The 23,387-nt window shown below is 39.9% G+C and overlaps 1 protein-coding gene across 2 annotated transcripts in view; it reads right to left on the bottom strand.

Moving 5' to 3' along the window:
- The window catches only part of map3k5 (mitogen-activated protein kinase kinase kinase 5), a 72,443-nt gene that overhangs the window by 42,293 nt on the left and 6,763 nt on the right, over nt 1–23,387 (bottom strand). For both annotated transcript variants that reach the window (XM_053336788.1, XM_053336789.1), the window contains exons 2-3: nt 12,710–12,849; nt 4,271–4,294 (exon numbers count right to left, since the gene is read on the bottom strand). In XM_053336788.1, the coding sequence (XP_053192763.1) occupies nt 4,271–4,294; nt 12,710–12,849 (164 nt within the window). The remainder of the gene's footprint in view (nt 1–4,270; nt 4,295–12,709; nt 12,850–23,387) is intronic.

The raw sequence follows: 23,387 nt of genomic DNA, 5'->3' as shown, positions 1-23,387 counted from the left end.
TCACTGAACTGGTCTAAACAAGCAGCAGCTGGGGGGGAAATATGTGCATCAGTGGTGATAGACTCCATTAGCAGCTGCTTTCTTACAACCGCAAACACTTACAGCGCTGCACTTGCACATTCCACTTGTTCACGCAGCCTGATGCTCATGAAAAAACAACTCCAGCCGAAACAGAAGCCTTGCCACTCACCTGGTGCAGAGTTATTTACTGCAGCTGTGGCATTCAGGAGTAATTTGTTTTTACGTGCATTTCTGTTTCAGCAGTAGTCGTGGCACTAAAACACTGCTTTTCTTTATTTACTTAGCTCTAATTCTTCACATCTGTGTTTTGTCTGGAGGTAGATTTCTATGCTCTGTATCTGTATTTGTTTTAACTTCACATTATTCTCCAGCAGCGGTGGTGATGCTCCTGCTGTGGTGGCCTGCCACTGCTGAATAAACTAAAGAGGAAACACGTGCGTGTGGTGTTTACAGACAGCGGAGAAGGAGAGAGAGAGAAAGAAAGGCAGGAAATCCACTATTGATATCCTCAAGAAACAGTTTGAGTCTTTCAAAGGAGAGCTATTCCCAGAATGTCAGACGTGCAGTGAAACCAACATGAGAGCATCTGAAGGCGGTTGGGCTGCTACCCAGCTGCATCCTGACAGCTTTAATATTCTGTCATGGTTTCAGCTTTTCAGCAGAGTCTTATGAGGAAAACACACTGCTGCTTTCAATAACCAACAGAAAAAGGAAGTAAAAGGAAGGTGCGGCATTGAAGCAATGAAAGGCATCCGCAGATAACTACTTCCTCCTGTGCAACAGTGGCTCATGACATCACCGGCTGCTGCAGTAGCGGTGTGCGCCTTTCAAAAATAAACCCATGACCCCTGTTACTGTTAGGTGTAACCAGACAGGTTGCAAAATCCTGATGCTATATTTAGCTCCTCTGTGTGTGTGTGTGTGTGTGTGTGTGTGTGTGTGTGTGTGTGTGTGTGTGTGTGTGATTCATGCTGTTATGGGAATCACATGACTTATTGTCACAGGTGGCTGCAGGTCATCTGAAGCAAACCTCCGCTACTTGCTTACAGGTGATGCATTTTGGAGCTGCAAGCGAAATGCATGTGAAAGCACCAGCTCACCAAGAATCTGTTGAATTGCAGCTGAGAATGAGTCAGTTATTCAGCCGGTGAGTCATCTGCTCTGTTAGCCTTGCTCAAGGTCCATCTGCCCATTTGCAGTTACAGCAGGATTGTATTAGAGCTGTATGCCTACTCGCTCATCTTCGCACAGACTACACATGCACACACACACATGCATGCACGCACGCACGCACGCACGCACGCACGCACGCACGCACAAACACATGCACACACACACACACAGAGCTGACCACAAGTCAATGTTAGCATTTAATTTATACAACTGTTCCAGCAGTCATTAACCCATAGAGGAAGCAGTCGTGACTAATAAACACCCATGATCTCTTCCAACAAACCTAAAGCTCACAGATTTTGTGTTTGTGGGCTGTGATACAGAGGCAGTGGGTAGCTACACTGAGTGAATTTACACCAACACAGAGGAGAGAGGTAATGTGGATGCAATTACAGTAATTGGATATACACCAACAGAGGCTAATTACCTGGATTTCCACTATCATGTTGGGTTGTTAAATGCACTTAAAAGACAATTAGCATCACATGCAGTAGAATAGAATCAAGTAAATGTGCACTTGCAGTGTTGTTGTTTTTTTTTAAGTTGATGACAAATTAAATACATTTGCAGCAGCACAGAGGGTAGTTAAAGAGCAACTGTGTATTCATTAAACTCCTTCCTTCAACAGTTTAAGCACAGTTTAGCAATGTTAAGAAAGCACTGCAGGCTGGTCAAGCTTTGCATTTCTCCACATGCTGAAGTGGTGTTACTGTAGACAGAGAAGTTAGTATCTAAAAAGAAGTGATGGCTTTTCTCTTTCTAGCTTTCCACCTATATTAACCTTACATGCAGTGCTAATGATGTTCCAAGAAGCACATTATTAGTACAACAGCTTAATTTAAAAAAAAAAAGGCCCTTTTATGATTAGCACATCCATTGTGTAGTATTTCCTCACAGTAGAGTAGTAGACGTGCATTGTTGCAGCAGTCACATTGTGAGCTGGTTATCCAAAATTGCTGACACTGTGAGAATTTTGCCCCAGCCTATCTTTGGTCGCAAAACTGTGACAACTGCCATATTTGAACCTCTCTCACAGTGCGTCATAGGACCGATGTTTTTCAGCCATGACCAAGGATATTGCTATCTTGCTAGCTTTCTTTCATGCTGGTAATTTTTAGTCTGGGACAACCTAGCTTAAGAGTTAACCCTTAAGAGGGTGGTGTTAGCAGCTCTGGTCTGCCCTTTATTAAAATTTGGGGGCATATACACTTTAGCAGCTACTTGAAGCTAACATTATCAGAAATACAGGTGTGCCATGTAAAAACAGAAATAAGTCATGACCAAAGATATTGCTACAGTGCTTACACATGGTCATTTTTAGTCTGGGACAACCTGGCTTAGAGTTCAGGGTGACGTTAGCAGCTCTGGCCTGCTATTAAAATTTGAGGGCATACAATGGCTTTTGCCAAACACTGTTAATCCTCATTGTAAAACCTTTTTGTCTTAACATTAAAAATAAAACATAACTTGAACCTACATGTATGTAGGCTAACAGTCAAATACAGTTTAGGTTTTGTCTATTAGCGTTATGCCATGTATGTAGGATACAGGGTTCCCCTTTTAAAATAAATCAGTTGGAAACTCACAGAGCTAACGTTAGCTTAATTAGCTAGTTAAAGCTAATAAAATCTGCCAGTCACATTTCATTTCAGCTCAAAGAACTGACAGTTGCCAGCTGGAAATGAGAATAGTGTGTTTGTCTATGTGAAATAAAGGCCTGTTTGTTTCAAAATGAGTAATTACTAAATTACATTTTGAGTGTTAAATCTTCCCCTGCTACCACTATAAACTATGGAAGACAACCTTAGTGAATGTGAAAAGTGAAAATTATATCATATTTTTTATTAATCTTGGTGCAGACAGGGAAAAACAGCAACATTGGCATCAAAGGGGATTGAAAATGAGAAAAAATGATCAAAAAGTCTGCCAACATTGCCCTTCAAGTGCACTTCCACAGTGTTAGGAGCACATTGCATGCGGCATTGCAGAGGGCAGCTAAGTGCAATAATACAGGCAAGAAAGACAGAGAACAAAGACAGTAAGTGCACATAAGGGAGATCAGTAAGCTGGCACTCTCATACTGTGAGTGATAATCAGCTCACCTCACACAGTAAGAGTCAGTGTACGTTTCATGCAGCACGGGGCCGCCTACTTCTACTCTGCAAAGCCACTTAGGAGACTTAAACCTGGAAAATCTGCTCCTGAACGTGGACTCCTGAACGACAATCAGCCTGCTTCTGCCTTAATCACACTTTATTCTACTGTTGAATTAGTTTATTTTTCAATTAGCCAATCAACAGAAATTTAATTAACAACCATTTTGATAAGCCATGAATTTGCTAAAGGTCAATTATGAAGCAAGAATGCCAAATATTTCCTGCTCCCAGCTTCTAAAATGTGAGGATGTGCTGCTTTATGACATTGTAAATTGAGTTTGAGTTTTGGACTCATGGTCGAACAAAACCAGTAATCTGAAGACATTACCTTGGTCTCCCAAATGAATAGGAATTTAAATTTGTAGATTACAAACGTGGTAGACTATAATGGAAATTTCCTTTGGCTTTGCTATAAATATGTGTGTATGAATACCCAATGTGTTTCAGAGCGCCAGTGAATGTATATTTCTAATTACATAAGGATGTGTCAGTAAAGAACATGATTTCCTTAGCTTTAAGGCAGGACGTTATTTGAATGCTGCAGTTTTTGCAAGTCAAATTCTTCCAAAACGCTTTATGCTTCATGCAGATCATGCTCATGCACTCTCTGTAACCCATGAAGCAGCTGTCATCTGAGAAAAAAAAACATCTTGATAACCAGTATTCAAATGATGGAGCAAATGCTTTCATGTTACATTTCTGTGAAACCAAACATTTATCGCTGCGACTAAACAAAAGCTAGCTGCAGACAAGAAAACTATTATAGAACCGAAAAGAGAAACATAAGGTGTTAGACACCGTGCACCCTGCAAGTTGTTAAAAAGCATATTCTTTGCACCGCATTATACGTGTGATGTGTGAGCAATGGGTGAGTAATGTGAGAAAAGGCAAAGGCGAGAGGGACTGCTTTGTGTACTTACAGTGTTCTTCTGGCAAATTATCTCCTGAAAGAAGAGAACAGAAAAACACATTTAAAGATTAGAGAGGAACATTTTCTCCTAGAGGCAATTTTAGTTTGGACACTGTGTTACTGAATTAAACAATACCATACATAAAACTGCTTGTAAGGACTACTCATCCAACATCTAATCATCTAAACATCTAACATAATATTTCTGATAAAAACATGAGACACTGTAGCATACATTATGTAGTAACAGTTAATGACAGCAATGCACTATTAAGTATAGATGTACACCAATTAAAGAAGAGAAGAAGCTGATGTAAGCAACAACTACATTGAGCAGATGTTTTATGGGGAAGAAGATGCATTTAACATTTTTGTTAGTGTACTTTTAACTGTGCGTTGGTCTACTAGTGTTATTACAAGTCTTTCCTGTGTAATCAAAGTAACTTTAGGTTTCATGTCTCAAACAAAGACCTTGTGAGAGCTTGTGTTTCTTTTGTAAATTTCTGAAAAACACATTTCAACAGTCACAAACACGTCACAAACACGTCACGCAGCGACTGTCTAGCTGTGAGGTGTGAAAGTAGGCGTGGTCTAAAAGCCTCTCTAAAAATGCCTTCTTTCATGCTTAACATTTCAGCTATTTCTGCTAATTTTAATAACTACAATCAATGCCTTCAATGTGAAACTGTCCAAATGTGTGTGTTGTTTTCCCATTTATACTACAGTCTTAATGCCCTGCCTTCAAGTATTACCATCAGGACAGGCCAAAACCAATGTAAAAAGTAAAAACACACTTTTTAAAAGGATAGGTTCACAATTTTTCAAGTCAAATGAACATTGAAACATTGATGTATTTGGTTGCTGACATTTTTCTCCTGCTGTTATTGGCTAGTAAGAGATCCCCTACTAACATGTTTCCATTTTAAATGATGGAACCCACCGACCTTCTCTGCAAAAATGTGTTCAAATGTTTACCTTGTTATATCTTGTTATATCTTGTTATATGTGAATATGAATAAGTAGATATCTTTTTTCTATGAAATTCCCTGTGTTCCTTTAGATGGCGTGTTCTTGTTCAACCTCATATTACCTTCACATAAACAGAACAAGGTCTGCTGATTTTGGCCTTCATCACTTCCATTAAAAATAAATTATGGAGTGAACTTTTAATAGCCAGTATAAACAGAGGGTTGATTACAGTAAGCTAAAGTTGTTTAAATGCTCATATGGGACTTGACTGTTGTTTTAAGACACTTGAAATGTGTAAACCTGTGCTTTAGATGGGGTCATAGTGTTAAAGTCAATATTCTACAACTGGAAACAGGTTCTCTTTGTGTGTGTCTTTTTGTGTTTTAACAATCTAGTAAACAGACATAACATGTCTTTAAAATTAGCCGTCTCAATTTCCCGTTTTGTAACTCTGATACCACCCAGACACCAATGTGATTTTTCTGTCATTTCACTCATCACACTCTAATGAGATCAAAGAAGAGCAGTCATGTTACCTAACTTTGTGTACATTGAATGGCACAACGCGTTACTAATATCTGCCGCTCCCTGAGGAATAACCAAGTAATAATAGATGCTGGCAGAACATCAATACCACATTAGTTTCAGTTTGTCGTGTCAGGACTGTGATGGCTTTTAGGATGTGTTGCAATGTGAATCAATAGGAGTGATTTCCCAGTGTTGATTCTGAGTTTAATTTAAAAAAAGAACTACAAGGCATGTGACACAAGTAAGTGAAGAAGAAAATCTTACACTTTTATCCTTTAAATCACTTGCAAATAAAATGCTTTGCTTGTATAGTGAGACTATCTTATCAGAAATAAAAGAAAGGCTGCTGTGAAAAGAAGCATGACTGGCTTGAGTACACTAAGAACACAATGGCTTCTTTATGGTCTTAGTGTATTTTTTAAAAAGACCAGAGTATTTAAAGAAAAGCCCTGACGTTTAAAACGGCAGTCTTTGAAACAATTTAGGAGCTTGATAGAGATCAGAGGAAACCACCAGAGAGAAGCGGCCTTTTCAGGCAAGGGGAGGCACAGCTGGGCGGGCGGGCGTGCACCACAACGGACCACAGGAAGGGCAAAAAAACCCCCAAAAACCCTGACACAGTATGTTTGTGTTAGAGCAGGACCTTAAGCCATTTTCATTAAAAAAGCTCAATCAGTTTTAGAATTTTTATGCCCTATTTATCTGGACTTTTGTGTTAACCTGCACAGGGGGCAAACAAACCTCTCCTGACAGGCTGGACTACATGCTGACCAAACACTGGATCACTGTCGCCTCTCTCTACGAAGACCAAAAATAAAGGCTCCAGTGTTCCTCTGCAACAAGTCGCCTACAGCAGGAGTTTTTTAATGTGTTCAGCTCAGGCCTCAGATTGTGTGAACTACGCCTTGTCTGGTACACAGCTACAAAACTCACACTGTTGTAAAATGCTGACCCGGGCAAAAGCTGTCTCTAACAGATTTTTTCATATGGATACAGTTTTGTTACTCTCTGCTGTAAACTGCAAGGACACACTAGTGATTCAACTTACAGTGGTAGCACTTGATGGTTTTACATAACATTATGTAAATGAATGAATCATCCCACTCTTAACATTCTCTGGACTCATATAATGGAGCACAGAGATTCATTACAAGCTATAAGGTCTTCACTCATCACTCCACACTGTGTACTCGAGCTCTTTGATTTCTCAGAGAACCCGCTGTTGGCATTGTTTTATCCATAAAACCATTCTTGGGCTATCACCAGCATATCTATGTTTGGACATGAAAAGAATTTTGAAACAATGATGCTTTCTTTTACTGACTGTACCCACATTGTGGTTTAAGCTGCTCAGTCACAGTTACAGTCAAAGTTTCTCTAGTCAGATTTAAAGCTTTGCTGCAGGATCATCTATCTTCCAATGTCAGGGTTAGAGTCACTAGTATTCTGTATAGTGTGGTAATGGTAAATTTGCATTTTTATAGCGCCTTTCTCAAAACACTTGTACGCTGTCGACATTCACTCATTCACACACACTGAAAGCAGAGGCTGCTGTGCAAGGTTCCAACCTGCTCATTGGGAGATCTAATCTAATACTCCATACACACCCACACAGCGATGGCACAGCCTTTGGGAACAGTTTAGGGTTCGGTGTCTTACCCAAGGGCAATTCAACAGTCGGTTGAAGGAGGAGGTGCCAAGAATCGAACCACTGGTCTTCTGATCAGTGGATAACCTGCTCTACCTCCTGAGCCACAGCCTCCCGGACAGGACTAGTATGTTTTAACGTTTACTCATGGTTTTATTATTTTATTTTGAGTAATGAGAGGTTGTGATAGATCGGTCTGTATTACTTGTTTTTTATGTTGTCTGTCTGATACTTTACGGTTCATTATTGGTACTGGTACAATATTTGTCTCTCTTTCCCAAAAAAAACTACTTAATCAATTTATCATTAAATTAGTTGTCAATTACAAATCAGTTAATTGATGATTCATTTTAGCTCTAGATTTAACTCTTCATGTTTTGGCACAGATAAGAACTAGCTGCTGAAAGGCATTCAAGTCAAGAATCCTTCTTTGTACTCTAAAAAGTTGAATATCTGTCAAGGACATAAGGGATACACATTCTTTATGGCAATCACAATGTGCAGTTTCTTACTTCAAGTCTGCTACCTGTTCTTTTCTGGCTTTACAATATCACTGCTCAGTACATGTACATCTAGACTGATGTACACACTGATGAAATCACACGCCACTAGTAATGTGTTGTCAGCTCTCAGGAGTGCTGTTGTGAGTATAAAGCACATAGGAGGACTGATTGCTCCTCAAGTCTCTCCCGACAGAACAAGACTTGATTATGTCTTGCACTTTTTTTTTCTTTAAATATACACTTGGAGTTGGTCTGTATTCCTTATTCATCACCTATATTAACCCTGCCCTGTGACAGCAAACATTTTTGTTGGCTCTTACTCTTATGAAGCAGGTGAGGTTTCCAAGTAGAGTAATGCAAAAATGACCCCGCCCAAGTCATCAGTGGATTTTTAGAAACTGTCTGAAAATAAAGACAAGTTGTATGACTGTGTTGCCTTTTCATAGCCTGTTTGCATTATAGTCTTGTTCAGATGTAATATTGATGGCGTCTCCTGCCAGCAGACAAATGAGACAAGCTTATCTTTTATTCATCAGCCAACCTGTGCTGTGTGTCTACACTGAGTTGTACCTTGTGTGCATAAAGTAAGAGCACTGAACAACCTTTTATTCCCTGCTCAGGATTATGAGGGTCTATAGGATTAGACTTTGAGTAAACTTCAACAAATCAGATATAGTCCCTGTTTCTCAGACAGAGATTAAGACTAGTCTTGGACTAAAGACAAGGTTCTGTGAAAATACCCATTGAGAAACAAGTCTTGTCTTGGACTAGACCTAATCCCTGCAATCAACCCATAATGTCATATTATTCACAAAGCACAAGCCTGTCAGTCTTGGGTTGAATGTTTAATGACATGGGAGATGTCAGTGCATTCAGGATTGGGACGATATCACTGATAGAAATGCGTCATAGATATGAAAGTAGCAAGTGCTTGTTAAGCAGAGGTTGGTCTACCTGAGGATTAAGGTGTACTTTCCCTCTCCGCCTTACACGTCAGGAAAGCGAAACCTAACTTGCTCTCAATCAGGGAGCCAGCATCCTGATGCGTAGATACTAGCTTCTCATCCTGAGAACAAAACCCTCCTGATATTCCGCATCACTGCTCAGAGCCGCAGAGCTTAAAATCCCTCATATCCTGTCCTCTGCCTACTTGGCTGTAATGAAAATCTAAGGCTGTTTTCCAAAGCTCGTGTTGAAGCAAAGGGTTGATGATGAACCTCCTCTGAGGCCAGCAACAAGTACCTGCTTCCTGGTTGAATTTGCATGTGCTGATTATGAGTGCGAAGAGCTACATGGCCTCTTGATATGGACAAAAGCTCTCCACTGCTACAGCCGGTCAGCCTCTGATAGGCTTGTCTCTGCAGGGTTGTGTGGGCATGCAGGCGCACAGCCTTTGAATTAAACTGTCAGTTTGATGTTCATTGTGCCTTTAAATTGTGAGCATTCACACGGTTGCTCAGAGTGATATGCTTTATTGGATGACATGTGGCAGTTGGAGCTTTGATTGCATCTGTGTGGTGATATGCTGCTTCAATACTAATGATATTTTTGTTACATGATACTAATGATAATTTTTGTTGATAAAATTTGTTAGTCATTTAGTAAAATATAATGCCAAGGTTTGATGTGAATATAGCCAGAAAGTAAGAAAAAGCTCCATTAATTGATTATATCAGCCACTTAGGGTCAAGATGTAAACATCAAATTGACACACTGTCATTATATTAAGTTGTCATGGCTAACATGGTAGCCTATTTACACATCCAACCTACAGGGAGCAACATTCATTTGGAGTTTCTGGCCACCTGACATCCAATATTGACTTTTTTAACTCTGGTTTTGGTCTCCTCCAGCTCCTGAGAGTTTTTTTAGCTGCTAAATGCTTCACTGTGCTCATTAGCTAGTTGCTTGTATCTGTGTCAGTTGTTCATTTATGGGAAGGTAGCATACAGTGGGTTTATTTGAGATTGTTTACTAAAAACAGCTGGCTGAAAACTGTTCAAGTAGAGAGACTGAACCAAAAAGTAAAGTGGCAGGCTGTAAACAATGAGCTAAAAGACGCTTTACAGAGCGGGGGAATGCACAGTGATAATCATCTGTTGGTTCATCAATATAAGCAACTCTTTCTCACAAGACATAGTTATTTGATCCATTGTTAACACAAATATTATTTACAGCAGCTTTACTGAAGTTTTTTGTGGTAAGTACAGTCATTCCATATTCAAGACACAGTATATGACTACACTTTTATTCTGTCAAGGACCTTACCAAGTCAAAACCTTAGGATCAAAGTCTCAAAACAGGTCTTTAGGATCGCACGTCCTCATTTCTGTCACTTAAATCTGAGTCCATGTTTCCAGTCATAAGTCTATAGTTCTGTGCAGGATTTTACTTAAGACTTCAAGATTTTACCCAAAAGGTGTATACAGTATTTTGGCCTATATAACATATATCATTATATATTGGTATGGGTGTATATGTTGTCCGAAATGCACCAATATTGTTTTTATTTTTTCAATATAGGAAATGTTGTTTATATTTTATTCTCTTTTTCAATTCAAGTATATAAATACCTTAAATGTACTTATTGGCATTGCATCAGCCCCAAAAATCCAGTATTGGTCAGGCCATAGTCATATGGGTTGCTTTCAAGTGCTTACATTGCTCCATTGACTTGAGACGACTGAGATGAATGTTTGAAATGACCCATTAGAGGGAGGAGATCTGGACGAAACTCGACTCTGAGACTATCTGCTCTTGTGCTCCATGAATTATGTTTGTTGACACAGAGAGGTGAATAGTTGGAAACAGATGAAAACGCTGGGTGCCGCGTTATCTCTGTGAACTCCTCTGTCATTACTGGAACGCCGCCACTGGGCTGATTTGTTTTTGTTGTTATCAGTGGCTTGTGGCAGCCTCAGGGACAGCATGTACAGCACAGACTCATCTGTAACAATGTCATGCTCCTTCTCCAATTTGATGTGTGTGTGTTAAAACGCCACATACCATCGGAAGTGCATCTACGAAAGTGGAAAAATTCAGGAATTTTTGGCTTTTGGAAGAGTCAATATATGGTATTGGTCTGCTATGGATCAACAAAATACCTACAAATGAGCTCTTTGGTAGCACAGCTGTCTGTTATGCTAGTGAGCCTGGACTCTTGGTTCAAGGCTGGGAACTCTCCGCCCCTTCGTCAGAAGCTTTAGTCCCCGCTGGCTTGACTGACTCTTGGCAATATTTACTCCTCTTGACCTATTGATCCAGCTCATATGTTTGAGTCCAGCTGGCGTCAGTGTGGTATTGAGTGTATTTGTATTCGATGACAGTTGAAAAGGCGAGTCAAACCACCTCCTCGTCTGCTTTTCAAGGGTGCACTTCTGAATTAGCTCCACTTGTCTCTCTGACACGAAAATCTATAGCAGACTACAGACTCATTATACCGTGACTACAATATAAGCTGCTGTGAAAGTCACCTGTAACTACATATTGTTTGTAATATTGATACTCTCATGATGTGCTTTGATATCAGGCTTGTAACCCCTGACCTCCAGCTGTGCCTCGGTCTCCCAGAAAAATAAAGACAGGTCGATTCTGGCTCTAACAGGGTTTCCCCCAGGAGGCTGTTATGCAGATGTTAAAGCACTGTAATCCTGATGAATCTCATCTTGTGATACAGCTGCTATGTGAAACAGCCATGTTTTCTTGAAGGTTATGGTTTATTTAATACAAGTGTAGCATTTTTTTATGATGTCAGGGTTAGGGGAGGTGGTTGTTTCAAGTGAGGCGACCCACTTCTGCTATAATCACTCCTTATGCCTGACTTAGCACAAGTAGTGATTATCACCATGAGCATGGCTTAACACCTCCGCTAAGAGTGCACAACATCTACATTTGTGCTTGTTTATAAATTGACTCTATCATTAAGTGCAGCTGTTCATGATTAAATTAGACAACTAATCTGTTGGCTGATCGACAGAAAATTAATCAGAGACTTTTTTATGATCAAATAATGATTTTAGTATCAACATTTAATGGTTCCAGCTTTTCAAATGTAAAGATTTTATGGTTCTCTTTGATTTCTGTGATAGTGAATTGACTGTCTTGGTGTTTTGGACTGTTGGTTGGATAAAACAAGAAATCTTGAGCTGTGGGAAATGACAAAGTGCATTTTAATTGAACAATTATTTGGCTGATTAGTCTAATGAAAATAACTGTTAATTGCAACTCTGTAAAAAATAAGCAAACTGCCTTGTCTTTTAATAATAAGCCTTTAGAAAAGCTTGGATGCGCCTGTTCATTGGCTCATTCATTAACTTTCTTCACACACATTATTGAAATCTGTTGAGATTTTTATTTTAGTATTCCAGTGAAACAGGACTAAAATCAAAAGCTGACTGGTTAGAGGTCACCTGTGGAAAACTCAAAATCCCTCAAATGAAATAAAAGTGCAGAAACAGCACTGAGGACTTTAAAAAGAGGTTCATCACCAAACAGAAAACACAATCCTCTTTTCACATCGCATTTCTATTTCACCCCCTAAAGACCTATTTTGTCATCCACAACTAAATGAGGCCGTCATTCATGTCCTCAACACATTTCCTAAATGCATCTCCTTCCACCAAATTATTGGTGCATTTACACCATGTGCTGCTCCCACCAAATTACATTAGCGTCAATCCTGCGTCCTAAATATAGCCATTAATCACCACCCTGGTGAACCACAGTGGTTGTTTGTTTCATGTGTTGAGCAAAGTGATGAGAATGGGATTGTCCTGGTTTTCTGTCTGTGGTGGCGGCTTACCTGCAGGGACTGGAGGGAGTCGGAGTTAGTGTCGCAGTACAGGATGATGTTGTTGGCCATGCTGAAGCTCTCTCTGACTCCGAGGTGGTAGAAGAGCGAGGGCTGACGAAAGGCGTCCGTCATCTCCACCACGGCTATGTCTGATGGGGAGAGGCAGGTATAGGTATTATTTTAGGTTTCAGGGTTCCATTTATCACATAGTACAGCACTTCTGTTATAACTGTATGCATGTATCCTGTATCATACAAATAGTAATACATGCACATCATCGGGACAAATGTTTTTGGACACCCGAACATTACACCCATGGCTCAAACCATTGATATCAGTCTCCTACTACAGCAACACCCACTGTCCTGTAAACACTTTTCACATGACTTTGAAACCTGGCTGCAGGGAGTCGCTCCCATTCATTCGTAAGAGCATTAGTGAGGTCAGCCTTTGATGGTGGGTGATAAGGCCTGCATGGCTCACTGTCAGGGTTTCAGTTCATCCCAAAGGAGTTAGGTGACTTTGAGGTCAGGGCTAAAGTCAAGTTCTTCTACACAACAAGTAAACAACAAACAAGCTCCAACTCATTTAATTATGGACCTTGCTTTGTGCACCAAGACATTGACACATTGAAACAATAAATCAGTTGAATGATTTCCCTTTATTGGAATTTTTTATTATCCAGACCAGAAAGGTCATTTTATAGATATTTACTCATTCAACTGATGTGTGTACATGTAAGTGAATAGACGTATGAGTAAAGTGAATAGGCTACAGCTTTCCTTTTTTATGAGAGAGACAGCAAATTGTGTTATATGTTAATATGCAATGACAATACACGCATTCAGCTATTCTGTTGTACTCTAAAAAACCTTTTAAACCACAAACACCTAAAGCTTTTACCTGAAATTGAGAACAACAACAACACCAGCAAATGTGTTGCCTGCTTAGGTGTCAGAACTGCTGCAGTGCAATCTACTTTAGACCCTGTTCAGTATTCACAAAACATTGCAGCAACGCTCAAATAATACATTACCCTTACACCCTGCTTATATGGACAACTGATGGATCAATTATGGTAAATGGTAAATGGACTGTACTTATATACCACTCAAAATTTGGATACATCTTTAAAGCATTCATCAAATACAAACTTTCTTGTGTTTTATATCATTGAGAACTTAACACTATTTACATGTTTAGCTGTTGAACTGACAAACACTTTGAAGATGTTTTTTTGGGTATTGGGAACCAGTGAGGGGCATTATATCTTGATAATTAATCTACAATGGCAGTGTTTCCCACACATTCATTCTTTCGTGGCGGCCCGCCACGAAAGAATTACGTCCGCCACGAATAGATTTTTCGGCTTTTGGCTCGCTCGACCTCGTTCATAAAAGCATAATAATGGGACTCTGTCTGTGAATGTAGCTTGTCGTAACAATTCCGGGGCAGTAGGTGGTGGCAATAAAACCAAAGAAGACGCACTTAATTCACCTGGTCGGCCAGAAGAAGAAGAAGAAGATAGACATATGTCTTTGCTAGAGGCTATCTGCTGGTGTGTGGTGTGTATGAAACAGGAGGAGTTCACGGACGTAAACAAAACAGTCACGTGTCCCACAGATGCACGTGTAGGTCAGGAAGTGACGTGAAAGGGACCGTATATGGTTTGTTCCGTGTCTGTTTCCTTACGTGTTGGACTAAATACATGGACATATTGAGGAAAATATTTCGGTTTTATTGAAACGGATTTCATATTTCACCAGAATGGATACTTGGCGAGCTGTACAGAAAGTCCTGAGTCATAAGATGATCGTTGTGGATAAAGAGAAGACTTTGAAGGTATGTAGCATTATAGCTGTTAGCTTACTTTAGTGGCTAGCCGAGTAACCGCTAATACTATTACAGCTGTGAGCAACCATATAATTCATGAGTGGTCTTGAATGAATCAGGAGAATCTAAGCTTTCTAACAATGTACGGCATGAATATATATGTTTAAGGGTTGGTGTTTAAAACATTCAGAATAACTTGTCGCTACCTCCCAACTTCCGGTCCGTCCCGTAGGCGGAACAGCGTGTTTTAAGTGTCTGCAGTTCCGATCCTTCATGTTGGCTGAAACAGACAAGTCACCCTCAAATATGCTGAAAACCATGTTGAAGTTTGGCCTGCAGTTAGTCTTCCCTAATGTTTATGTGGCTTTGAGGATGTTCCTTACGTTGCCGGTGACAAACTGTGGGGTGGGGGTGGGGGGCGACCATTTTCTCATTTGGGGAGAATCAAAAATGAGCTATGGCTATTTTCAGTAATTACAACTGTCTAATTGAATATACAGGATATCAAATATATAATATGTAAAACCTGCAACATGTCAGCAGTGAATGCCACTTATCTTAATATCTGGTTTCCATTGGTTGCATCTTTTGAATGGTGAGGATTTGCTGCTGGTTTTATATGACAGTAACGTGAATATAATTTAGTTTTAGACTGTTGGTCTTGACTATGGGAAACTATTTTGTCTGTTTTTCACTGCATTTTCTGAGGAAGAAAAACAAATTGAATTGAAAAAATTGAAAAAATTTGCAGATAATGAAAATAATAGTTAATTGCAGGCTTATCTCTGTCTCCTGATAGAACAAATATTGCATGCTAGTGTCGATCTGGTTCATATTATGTTCTCCCATCATAATGAAAACGCATTGGAAACTGATCAAAAGAGGAAATGCTCCACACTTCAAACAAAGCGTTCTTGACATGCTTCGTACGATTGCGCCCCAAATGAAATGTCACAGTTCACCGGTAATGACAAGGTACATCAAAAATGTGCTTTGTATTCTGCCAGGAGCGTCAGGATAGGCTTCATGTCAGATTAAGAACAATAATCTTGAATTTCCTGACACAAACCACACAGACATGGGAAAAGTCACACTGGGATTTTTGCCTGATTCAACAGCAAAGAATCTGAATGCTTTTTGGAGAGCATTCAGATGTCGTGATTGCTTACCAATGCAAAAGCATAGCTGACTCCGTGCCAGTGTAACAGTAGACCTGCCAACATAGTGTTGACAGAAGGCTGCATAAAAAGCGAGTGGTGGAGTAATTTAAGACCCCTTTTAAAACAGGCCCTGCCTTCAGATCAGATGTGTTCATCACCTCAGCTGCTGTTGTACTCACTGAAATAACCTCAGACACCAGACTGAGAAAAGACCAATCAGCAAAAACAAGGGTACCACATGCATAATGATGCCCTGATAATCCTATTTACACCTCCTACAGCTGAACTTGCTACTGCTGACCAAAATTGATTCCCTCGCCTACTGCTCAAGAGCAGAGGAGGCAAAATAATTCAATACTCTCTCACACTGTTTTGGCTTTCAGCAGCGCCAGGCTTGCTGCTGCAGGTTCCTCACGCCCAGCGGTGCCTCCGAGGGGGGGAGAAGGAGGAATTAGGGAGGGGAGGGAGAAGGAGATAGAGAGGTAAGGGTGAAGAGCAGCTTTGAGAGCAGAGAAGCTGCGTGAATTCAATGGGGATTGTTCTGTTGTCTACTGGCTCCTCTTTATAGATCCTTCTCAGCTCTCCCCTGTGCACTTCCACCAGTTCCACGTGTGCATTTTGGAGGAGGAGGAGGAGGGGGAGGAAGAGGAGGAGGAGGGGAGATCTGCTCAATATTATAATCGCAGCAGAATCTAAATGGCACTAGAGACTGTTCCAAGTGTGTATGGATTATTTCAGAGTCTTTGACGCCTGTGCTTGTAGCCAGAGAGAATATATTTGGACACAAAAGGAATCTATTTTAATGAGTGTGGGCTGTTGAGAAATGTAAACAGTCATTCCCAAAAGCCTAAAGCTATAAACATTGAGACAGTGCGTGCCATTTACACTGTTCATCCTTAAACATTGGTGGAGTGTATGCAGGTGTACACACATTTACTGTTCTCCATTATGAATGTTTGCTTTCAAATGACATTTATTTTCATTATTGATTCATCTGTAGATTTGAAGATGCAGGATAATTCCTGACTTTGGCAACATAAAGCTGTGATGAAATTTTCTAAACTCAAGGTTCACCTACTAGTTTTTTCTCTGGAGCTGTATCTCATAGGCTAAGTTGGATGATGACACTTGAGCAAGCCGTGGGTTACCATTGAAAGCTCCAGGAAAAACTAGAATATTCTACTCCAGAAATTAATTTTGTAGTCTGTAGAATGGAAGAAAATAGCTACAATATTCCTGACAAGCTCAAAAATGTGTTTTTCTTATTGTCACTTCATGGATGTTTGAGTTTCACTGATGTGTGAGCAGAGTTTGATACTAAAAGACTGTTTTTAAACCTGTGCCGAAGGAAGACATTTTTCTTCTTATTCAGCTGACACAAGTGGGATGCACACACATACTGAGAATGGACTTTTCAATAAAGTAGGAAGCATCTTGTGTCCAACTTCAACTTTTGAAATGAACAATATATTTGCATATTTATAGATTCTGGATTTTTTTAATGGGGAAGAAGAAGAGTGAGGAGCAAGTCAAACTGATGAGACAGGTGGTGTGCTGTCTTTTAAAATACCTTCAGCAATGTTTTCATTTCTGATGACATTAACTAGATACTTAATACGCATACTTAAAAAAAACCCATATCATTAGGATTGTAAAACTCAATTTCTATCCACATATGAACAACAAATTTATACAGGTTGCATACTTACTGCCATAGGAGTACCTGTCATATCTTATTTGGCAGTGCTGATAGCTACTTCTTTGTTTGTTCTTACCCTATGTTATTTCTCAACACACCACTATTATAGCATTCTCACAGGGCTGCAGCTTATTTCATATAATCTGTTTCAGCAGGACAAGAGCAGGATAAATGTTTGCATGTGTAGGCATGTGACCCTACTCTTGCCAAATAACACTTCATATTTGTGAAAATGACGATAGCACAGCAATGCTAAAAGCACTGCAATTACACTAGCGACAGCAGTGTTTACACAGGTCACTCAGAGGCCAGCTGTGTAGGACTGCAGCTTTATTGTGGAGGCCCCCCTGTTTGACTATGAGTATGTATGAAAAGGTACTGTAGGTAAATAAGCACTCTTTACAATCAATTAAATAACAGCTACTCATAAGATGTTGTAACCATGGAGATGTGGGGCTCTATTTTAACTGTGCAAGTGCAACAAGTGCAAGTTGATAGGTCTCCATGCACACCTGCAGTATTGGTTCATACATGTGCAGCAGTGCAATGTGCAAAAGTGTTGAGTGAAGGTAAATACAGATCAGCAGGTGTGGTGATTATTAAAAACTCTGTCAGCCAATCACATCACTGCTCTAACAGCTCTGAAACAGCTGTGGCAATCACAGTTAAATGTGATAACAGCCGCTCAACAAACAGAAAGTTCTTCTTTAGGAAATGATTCAGAGTGTCACGACTTGAACACACACACACAAACAAATCTGCAGTTAAAGATAGATGGACTAGTTTTTTCATCAGTTAGCTGCTATTAGGGATGGGAATTGATACGATTTTATTGATATCAATGCCATTATTGATTGTACTTATAGTTTCCCCTAGCAATTTCTGATCAATTCTGTGTGTGGAAAAAGTTGGCCTACACATGTTTTTTAGTGACAATGCAACTATTTTATTGTCTCCACTGTCTATCAATGATCTTACATGCTGATGAGTATTTGAAAAATAACAAAATGAGGGGGTAGGGGGGATTTGGAACTGATTCTAAACTGGGACCGGTTCTCAATTATAATGACAGAAATACAAAATAAAGAAAATAAAGAAATAAAAGAAATGTCTAAACTCTGTGACCATATTCAAGGTGAGATAAATCAGAACTATTACTGAAATAGCGCTAGTCTGATATAATCATATAAATGGCTTTACCAAGTCAATGTTACACATATTTTACAAGGATAAAATATGAGATGCTACTTAAAGAAAGTTGGAAAAAAGGCTGATGAATTGCTAACCTTTATGAAAAGGCAGAATATGGAGTTATAATAGACCAGTCTGATGTGAGTAGAAGTATGAGTGGTTACAGGTTACATCAGGTGATTTAATAAACTGAAGGTGAAGCTTTTCATACAGTACAAAGCAGATGTTCACAGCAGATACTGTAAGAGTCATCGACATTTATTTGTAGATCAATACAGACTGATTTACTGACTTTCATGCTTTCACTACATTAAATGTTATTTTCTGTGCAGATTTTGGTTGGAGAGTTTAATTGAAATTAATTATTCATAATTTGAGCAGCATAATGCAGCAAGTATTTCATCTGATTCTGTTAATGAAATCATGAAAGCATCAGCAAATTCACACCGAAATACGACGACTACCTTTGTGCTGCTTCATTGGAATGAACCTCCCACCTGTCTGTGCCTTTCCTCCCACCTGTGCACTGTGTGCCGCTCACCAAAATACCACATAGACACGCAAGGCAGGTTTCAGGGCCAGAAAAATACCAAACTGTCAGAGTGCTCTGTGGGAAAACTGCTGTACCTCATGTAAGTGAAACCATCAGTGTGCAGCCACTGAGGTTTTTCCCCTTATCGCTGATGGAGAAAGAAGGAATGAGTCTCACGTTAGTGGAGCAGAGTGCAGCGAGAGGATTTCCCCTGGAGCTTAGCCCACAAGGAGGACGCAATGAGACAGTCTCCAAGCTTCATTGAAAAATGTTCCCACTCTCAAAAAAAAGTATTTTTCCTCCCCATAAAAGGAACCTTAGACAGAATAATGTCCACATTTCCAGGAACAGCAGAGGCTGGTTGTTGTGTTGGGCCAGATGCATGATGATTATCTCTTGTGCTCTTGTGATGTTTCACTGCTGTCGGGTTGAAGTGACACACAATAAAAGACTGTTTTCTGTGTCCAAAATCCATACTAATATCCATACTACTACTAAATACATACTACATTCTACTCATCAGAGTATACTGTTTCTACTAATTCTACTAAACAAAAATGATGAAAACCTTCTGTGACAGATGTCACCTGTGACCTCAGCTCATTTCCAGATGAGGAACAATAGTGTGCACTCACTCACCTGATGTGCCAGATGGTTTATTACACAGGACCGTCTGAAAAGTCGTCCTTGGAAACTATTTGGAAAGGAGGAGGCACTTTCAGACCACAAACACGCTGAATGCATTTCTGTCCTCATTTAAACCTTGGCAAAGCTATTTTTTCTTCTTTCTTTCTCTTTTAATATTTTTTCATTGTTTGCATCCATAACGAGCTTGTTTCCCACCTTTTGCCGGCATATTGCTAAATTATGAGCCGTTACGGCCACAGCAGAATAGTGAGAGAACGTTGGCAGGAATGTGTGTAGCCCAAATTATGCTTTTCCATATCATGCAGTTGCAACAGTCTGTAAGTGTCAGTGAGACGTACTGCAGACAAATGCTAATTATTATCTTGATTAATAGATTAGTTGTTTGGCCTATAAAATACCAGCAAATTGTTAAGATATGATGATCACTGTTGCAGAAACTCTTGTATTTTGGACTAGAAGTTCACAACCCAAAGATATTTACCTCACTAAAGCAGAAGATATTCACATTTAAGAAGCTGGGACCAGAACATTTGGGGAATTTTCTTTAAAAATGACTCAAAATGAATAATTGATCATCAAAATAGATGTGACTTAATTTTCTGTTCATTGATTAATTGACTAACTGACTAATTGTAGCTCTAATGTGGACTATATCCTCTTTGTATCTTGTCACTTGCATCCTCATGACTAACCTGATCAGCATGAGATACACACAAAATATGGACCTTTCTTCATAGTCCCACTACTGGTGGCAACCTTTAAGTCTGACTTGGAAACAAATGACAAAAATAAGAAGTTGAGACTTGACTTGAGTGTGAATGCTTTGGACTTCACTTACTTTACACTGAAGTCCCTGAGGAACTGACAAAAACACTCAAATCTCACATTTTGACCTGGTAAAATACAGGAAGAATGGAAAGCCTTGTATATGATTTGCAAACTTAACTTTGATTTGGCCTCATGATATGAAATTTGAGACTTGTTAATTATGCAAATATTTCAATATAAACCCCATTGTGCAACAGTTACAGGTAAAACATGTTTTACTCTTGCTGTTGTGTCACTTTAATTGGCATCTTCACTATGCTAGCCTAGCGTCTTCTGTACCGCACGTTCAATAAACAGACAAAAGGGCTACATGCAAATACAAAGCATAATTGAATAAGAGAGGGTGGTGGTTTGAGGGAGGGGTGCTCTTGTGTTTCTGACATGTGAAAGCAGAGTGGGAATTGTCTCTTGAAGTCAAACATGTATAATAAATTCCAAAATCAGGTTCGGCTACATGTGAGGTCAAAAAGCCGCACAAACTATAAACAGCCAGGCGGGGCGTTTTTCCAAAAAGTACAACCCTGGGAAAAAGAAGAAAAGGGCCATACATGTCTCATCTGAGTATTTCTCTCTACAAATACATCTCTTCTCCCAGTGGACAGTATGGGAAATAGTAGACAATAGTTATTCAGTAGTTTAGATGCCCTGCCCATTAGAGATTAATGCTTTCTTTATTTTTAGACACGAGTGCGCTCGAGAGAAAACGACCCCGAGCCCTTAAAACACCACGATGCAGGAAACCAGACCAAAAATGCCAGTTGCACCGCTCCCCTGGCAGACTGGTCCTTTTTACTTCTGCTCCACTTTGTTGCCTTTTCACACACACACACACACACACACAGACACACAGACACACACACAGACACACAGGCACACACACAGATATTTCACAAACTGCAGTGCCCCGGCCCCGAGGGGGAAAAAGAGCTGAGAACAGAATGTCAATTCATCCGCGGCTGACAAACACTCTGGGAGAAACTCGTGCTGCTGTGCTGGCTGCCCCAACTTGCCTACATGATTTACTTCCTGCTTACTTAAAGCAGAATGCACTGAAACAAGAGGGATTTGCAGTTTTGCCATGTAAACATTGTTTCAACCTTATCTTGATTACTTCACGTGATTGGATTGAGGAACAGTCTGGCTTTTTCTGCAAAAAAACCCCCAAAACAAAACACTGCACTGAAATAAAGCAGCTCCAGGCAGGAATGAGCCTACCTGTAACAGCACAGATAAGATGAACAGAAACACCCCAGTATGGTTGATTACATCTTTATATGATATCATGCTTTTTTTAAAAAAACCAATTCCTCAAAACTGTAATGAAGATGTCACTGCGACTGCTTTAAAAGGATTACATGAACTTCAGTTAAATAACTTCAGTTACACTGTATATGCATAAATAACTTGCATAAGGTGAATTACCTAATTATGTTAATCAGTTGATGGAAGCAATAACATGAATTGCTGTAATTTCCCCAAAATAACCAGCAGCAGAGTTGACATGTTACAAAGTTAGGTTAAAGTTCACGCTCTATAACACTGATCAGTTATATAGTAACATTAAGCAACATCTCTGAAGCTCCCCCCCCCAAAAAAAAGATTATTCACTTTCCCACATCCACCCATGCTACAACTTTCATCAAATGTGCAGTTTTGCATCCACTTCACTGTGTGACCTTTGCGGTGTGTGTGCAGAACCAAAGAACAGAAACAAACAAGGGTAAAGCTGCCTGAGACAAATGACTAACATACTGTAGTTCTGTTAACCAGATGCATACTGTGGTTATAATCATATTAACAAATACTGTAGAGTGCATGTAAACACTCAGGAAATGTCACCACAGCTACAACCCTACAATCATTTTCATGAATTGCAAATAACTACTGTTACATTTTCTTGCCGTTTTTTTGGTTCTTTTTGCACATTACAGCTCCGGATTGACTTTTCCAGTTAAAAAAACAGAGTCATCCAACTGATCTTTGTGGTAGGTAGAGCCACTGACTCACCACTCACTGGCACCTAATCATGATACTATCATTGGCTTGAGTCAGCTCTCTCACCCTCCAGTGGTTTCTAAAGACTCAGGCTGCCGGCTACTGCTGCTTTTTACCTGAAATGAACCTCTGATAAGGGTTTGAAAGGGTGCTTTGATTCGCCGCTTCAGCTCCAACTAACTCCCTGTCAATTTTCTAAGGAACACTTAACCGACTTAACCTGGGAGTGTATACTATGCCCTCTAATAATAGCTGCCTATTTAGTGTTGCATGTTTGATGGGATTACTGCTATTAATCTGACAAGTAAAGATGTCAAAACTAAAAACCTGAGTGATAGAAAGTGAGTTTGAGAGTTTTCAGTTGTGGATTTCCCAACAATAATGAATGAAGAACAGACAGTTTGCTTCCGATTTTGTCTCCGCACTGTACTTCCTGTTGAGAAATATCTGCAGATATCAGCGTTAAAAGCATGCACTTGTGAATCTGACTTGCAGACTACCTCCTCCACTGAGGTGAAGGCGGTTTTTCCCCTAGATGCCGGTGAGAAGCCTGTGAGATAATTCCTTTTGACCTTGTGCTCTCTAACCTCAGACGAGCAGCCAAACACACAGAGTAAACAGAAGGGAGGATAAACAACTTAGCAGAGGGCCAGCTGATGGGATTTCAGAGACGTGGCCTCCCAGTCGGGAAGCTGAGTGTCCCATCTCATGCTGGTGAATCCTGAGACACTCCCAAAGAGGGGCTGTCAGCTGACTAGACAGTGTTGATACTGGACATAATGGGACCTCACCCACTGTGAA

This window comes from Scomber japonicus, chromosome 17 (genome assembly GCF_027409825.1).
Source record: "Scomber japonicus isolate fScoJap1 chromosome 17, fScoJap1.pri, whole genome shotgun sequence".
NCBI classification, from domain to species: Eukaryota; Metazoa; Chordata; class Actinopteri; order Scombriformes; family Scombridae; genus Scomber; species Scomber japonicus.
Note: the sequence above shows the minus strand (reverse complement) of the source record. Positions and strands in the feature narration are given on the sequence as shown.